This window comes from Halyomorpha halys, unplaced genomic scaffold (genome assembly GCF_000696795.3).
Source record: "Halyomorpha halys isolate HHAL.00 unplaced genomic scaffold, Hhal_1.1 Scaffold948.1, whole genome shotgun sequence".
Classification (NCBI taxonomy): Eukaryota; Metazoa; Arthropoda; class Insecta; order Hemiptera; family Pentatomidae; genus Halyomorpha; species Halyomorpha halys.
In genome coordinates this window covers 139,920-145,767 of record NW_027115140.1, presented here as the reverse complement: position 1 = coordinate 145,767, position 5,848 = coordinate 139,920, and the positions used below count along the sequence as shown (strand labels likewise).

At 27.4% G+C, this 5,848-nt stretch overlaps 1 protein-coding gene across 1 annotated transcript in view; it reads left to right on the top strand.

Annotated features, from left to right (window-relative positions):
- Positions 1-472: 472 nt before the first annotated feature.
- Positions 473-5,848, top strand: part of scat (VPS54 subunit of GARP complex scat) — a gene marked incomplete in the record, with an annotated part of 27,565 nt that continues 22,189 nt past the window's right edge. The window contains 3 exon segments of the mRNA XM_067052215.1: positions 473-798; positions 2,064-2,346; positions 5,800-5,848. Coding sequence (XP_066908316.1) covers positions 710-798; positions 2,064-2,346; positions 5,800-5,848 — 421 coding nt within the window.

Genomic DNA, 5,848 nt, shown 5'->3' with positions numbered 1-5,848 from the left:
GGAACTTACTGACTCATGTAATAAAAACAAAGTTTATTGGAAGAAATTTTCATGTAATATATTTGAAAAATCGCATAAAGTTTTTTTTTTTTAAATGAAGATGTGGTGGGCGATCGTAAAAGAAAGCATCAAAAGTTTAGAGGTAAAAGCGGTGCAAATGAGTACCACTGTGAGTGACTTTATTTTTAGGGGTCCCACAGAATAACATTCAATTTGAACAGGTAGGTAACTGGTATTTCTTGAGATGGGGCTGTTAATAAACTGAAATTGACTAATTTGAATATTAACTCAAGTCGAATCTAGTTTAATTCTCCATAATATCGTAAAACGAACGTACATGGGATATTGTTCCCTAGAAAAATTCTGAAGTTTCAAAAGTTGTTCTAATTTTTATTTCTAAGTACAAAGATAACACTGAGGTACTTATTCAAACTTCAGATCAAGTGAACGTTGGCTATCAGCTGTTTTGTTAAAACGTCAAGTTGTAATGGTTTTATCGGATGTAGGTTATGATGGCAGTTCGGAATGCTTTGTCGCTGTATTTGTGTAGAGTATTGTCGCCATGTATAGAAGTAAAGGGAGAAACAAAGTTCTTGACAGCTTTCGTAATGGTGTAACAAAAATTAGTTCAATTAAGTCCATCAAAAAACCTATACAATGGGATTGTGATCTAATGAAAGCATAAATGATTTGATTAACAGATTGCAGAATGTCAAAGCTCTCTGAGCAAAGGCCAGCATGGACCTTATGCGATTATTGTGACAAAAGGAAATTTTCTACTATTCAGGGTTTTATGAAGTAAGATAATTCAATAAAATTTGTAATTACCTAGCACTGTTTTATCTTATACAAAAAAAATTATATTCACTGTAGTTTTCAAGATTTTTAGAAATTTTAAAGAAATTAGATTTTTTTTTACAATTTCAATTACAGCAATTTAATTTTATTGAAAATTTAAATTACCTTCAAACTCGGCTCATATTTATGTTTATTCTTAACAGTGTCTTTTAACTCAAAATCTTTACTTTACATATTATAAAAATGACACTACTTTATAAATTTAACTCTATAAATGTGGGTGGAATCAAAATCTTGGAGCCTCATTATAGATGGAATTTATAAAGTAAACGAGTGTGTCACCAATTGATAACAAGTAAATTTCTATATCATTTTCAGTATAGCACATATATTACAATCATTGGAATGACCCAGTCTAAGTAGGTATCAGGTAGATTTTAGTATTTTGAAAGCTGGGACTGTTTTTTAATTTTCTATCACATTTTAGATGTGATAGAAAATTTTATCTTGAATTTTCAATTCAAATTGAATTCAATTTACATTGAATATATATATTACACACTTTTCTTTTGTCTTGATCATTTCATTTATTAATTTCTGTTGATCCATTATTAACTTAGTAGTTACTGTTAGCTGTTCATTTGTTTTCTCGATTTAATCTTTATTATTTTTATTGGGTTAATGGTTTAGTAATGATTATTATTTAGCATATTAATTCAATTAACAAGAAGGATTATTGTTGTTTGGAAACATGGAAATTAAATTTATTTTGATGTTTATATCCTATAAAGAAATTAATGTGTTGGAGTTTGAAATATTTTCCTTCTTAAATGATGATAGATGTATTTCTTAGTTCGGTCAGAAAGGGATTGGCCACATCCATCTACTGTTGGTCATATTCACATATTTTCATGATTTTATCACCCTTCAGTTAGGCTCTAAGAACTTGTGCCTTCCTGCCTTGGTGGATGTGGTAGCTAAAAAAAAAAAAAAATAGAAATCTATTTATGTCAACTTAATATTTTACACTCATCAAAAAAAGTTTTTAATCATCTCTTCATTCCACAATAGCTGTAAGTCACTGCAAAGGCACACTTTTGATCTCGATAGTTCAATATTGGGAATTAATTAACATAGAGGAGTTTTTAGGATTCTTATTGCCATTAGTTTAGTTTAGAAAAAAGAGGGGTGATGAAAATCTTTTTTTGATGTATGTATATATATATATTTATGATCATATGAATTAATAATTATCATTCTTACAGGCATTTATTAGAGAAACATTGCTCAAGAAATGGTGATTTATTAGTTTGTCGGTATGGAGAAAATGATGTGTGTTCCTTTATGTCTGATGAAAGTTTTAATAGTGCAGAGTATGAAAGGCATGTTCTTAAGTATCACACTATGACCATTCCTCATAGTTCTTCAAGAAAAAGTTCAGTTACCAGTAATAACAGTGACAGATATAGTCACGAACCAGAATGGGTACAATACACTCCTGCCCAAAATTTACCCGCCGTTTTAAACGATCCTAATAAAGGGAAACAGGTTGGTATACTATAATTATTGTTTATTAATTGACAGTTTTTTCCTCAGCTAAGGTTCTACTTATTTATTCACTTAATAATTTTAATGAATAATTATAAGTTTAAGTATAAATTAAATTCTGATAAATATATTTTTTTAATGGACCATTGAAATGTATTTGTGAAATAGCTGCCTTTAATTTATTTCTTGCTAAATATAGAACTAATACAGAACTTCCTAACTTTCTCCAGTATAATAGTGCTTTTAGGCAGAAATCGATATTTATATAAATATAAATAAATGATATGATAAATATAAATAAAGCTTCCTCTCACAATACAAAAACTAAATCAGTAGTAAATAATGATATCCAGCTGCTATTTTATATTTCAAAATTTGGTTTATATTTCGATATTTTTATGATGTTTTGTGTCTTTTATAAAAAAAACCAATAGTCAACTCTTGCTCAGAGAAATAATTTGTCCTGCTGAGGATGTTTAAGGACTGTTTCTATCAAAAAATGAAAAGAAAAAAACAATTATTATTATTGACATTTACTACCATGAAATATTGTCTGTTTATGGTTTTAACCCAGCTGAAATTGAATGCTGTTATATAATATTAGGATGAATCATGAACTGAATACTTGACATTTTTTTTTACATTTTTCATCCTTACTAATTATTAAAATTTTATTTTGATTTCTTAAATGCTTTTTTAAATTTAAATTTTCAAATATAATTAGAATATGTTTTTGCATTACTAAGAATTATAGCATTAGTGATATATTTTAAATAAATAACTTTTACAGAATAAGTCAAAAATACATCTATCTATAAATGGTTTAGTCATTATCAACTCAAATCTGAATTTCTTAATTATTTAAAGAAAAAATATAAAATATATTTTTATATATAATTATTTTATATATAAATATTCATTTTTGGAAAATAATCCTTTAAGCAATTTAATGCAAAATAAATTTTTGGGTTTTTAACTGTTAGTATGTTTTATTTAGCAGGAAACAACCTACGAATTTCATTTTAAGTATAATATAAATGATAATTTAGAAATTGGTGGCTTATTACTCTATAACAGCGATTCCCAAATTTTTTTCACCATAGCACCCATGTCAAGAAAAAACAAAACAAAAAGTAAACAATTGTACTTGAAATGTTTTAAGAAATATGAAGGAAAAGAAGAAAAAACAGTGCAAAGTAAATGAAAGAAAGCAGTCTATACTTGCTAAAAGGTATCATTTTGTAAACCTGTAGACTTGGCAGTTCACTATTTAATTTTGATAATGATAAAATAAAAGAATTAACAGTAAATTATGGTTTTAAAAAATGTTCTAACCAAAAAAAGTGACCTGACCTTAACACATTGACTGCCAGTCAACATGTTAAGGTCAGGTCACTGACTTATCTCGTAGTTGGTGTTATTGCCTGTGACACCAACCTACGAGATAATCCGTAGTTTGGTTACTTGGCTTAACTGACCAAACTTACATTGGCTACTTGGCTTAACTGACCAAACTTACATTGGCTTCCTAGATTGAAATCTTGAAAAGTACTGTGGCAGTCAACGTGCTAATGTAGGCTGATTTACTATTCATGAGGGTCATCCAAATACAAAGTCCAATTTATTTTTAAAAATTTGTTAACATAAGTAACTGGCAAATTGAAAGTGTATATTATATCTTGCATAAACTCCTAATTGAAATATTTTTCCCACTGAATTGGAAGCTTTTTTAATCCCTTCTCTGTTAAACAAGGAAGGTATTCCTTGAGTCAGCTGTACGTGAAACTGGCTCTGGATCGTTGTTGAAAAACTGCACTCTTTAAGTCTCTTTCTATGGTCCAAACATGTGAGGGCTGAGAATGTTTAGACGTCACCTTAGCAACCTTAAATCAGAAGAAGAAATGGATACGTGAAATAAATCTGTATCTTCTCATTCTGATTAGAATAGTTTGGTAACCTGTTGGATAATCACCCAGTGTGCAAGAAGTAGCCATGTAGTGGGAAAAAAAAAGAAAAGATGAAAATATGTGAAAGTCACGCAGTTATAAAGTATGTACTATATGATGGGTTTTCAAGTGCTTCCAATAACTTTTTAGTACTAATGTTTGGCTCATTACATTAGGAATTTAGAGCTTAGTTTTGTCCCTGATTGTCCAATGTTGCCATATTTTATTTTAATAAGTCATTGTTGCTTGTTCCAAGTGTAGCAGATAGAGCTATCCAACATAGCATTAACTTTTCTCTGTATTTGAAGAGAAACCAGCAAAACAATACCTTCAGAATCATTGTGAAGGCAAGATTTCCTTTAATTATATTTGATGTTATCACACATGGAGTATTGTACATTGAGCAATACTCATTAGAAGTAAATGTTTTAAAGGTAAGATTAGAAAGGCTTTATTTGAGGTTGGAAGTGGCAGCTCCATATTGATTCTTAGTTTTGGTGGCTAATATGAAATTAAGCTTGATATAAGTAAAGTTTTTATTTGGTAAACCAAAAATTACTTCTTTATAATTGATATTATGTGTCATATTTATGTATATAATACATTAATCATTTTGTTTCCTACTAAATTAAATATAGTTGGATTAAAAAAATAGCCACTTTATGTCAAATCTTATTAGTTCATACTTTAAGTATATTAAAAAAAAAAAGTTCTCTATGAAATCCAGGTTTGAGTTGATAATGACTACACCATTTACTAGATTTGTAGTTAAATGTATTTTTGATTTATACAGTTGTGAACATTTCTGTGAAAAAATCATTATGATATGACGAAAATTGCTGATTTTATGAAATTTTTAATTAAACTATGTCACCAATGATACAATTTTTTGTATTGTAAAAAGATAAATTTTTTTTTTTACATATTTGAAAATTAATACCACAAAAAATATTTATGATGTATAAATAAAATTTTATATTGTTAACGAAGTTGACAAATGAGTAAATAAAAGCAAAAAAAATCTGGCATCAATGATTTTATTATAATTTTTGGTTGTATGATTTTTCTTAAAAATTCAAATAATGTTTATAGCTTGATCATTTCTACTGTGAAGACTGATTTCCGAAGATAAGTTTTTCAAAGTAAAAATCGCTTGCAAAAATTACACTTTAATGAAGAGAAAAAGTTTCTGAGACAAGAGTACTACCCAGATATATTCTGTGATATATGTTTTTTAAAAAATTGCACCTTTAATTGTCAAATTTTTATGTTAGAACAACCCAAAAATAATTTATAAAATTTATTATGATTTTAATATAGTTTCTTTGTATTTGTGTAACTATCTGAACTTAGTACAAATTTTTATACAATTTTTTGTTTTGAATTTTTAAAAAAAATTGAATTATGTATAAATTCTAAAAATTATAATTCTTTACAATTTATATCTTTACTCAATTACATTTAAGTATCTTTATGGTACTACTTTAATTTTTTTTTTTTTTTTCAGAAAGACTTATTTACAAAAACATGGGGTGATTCTTTTGTTGAAATAACTG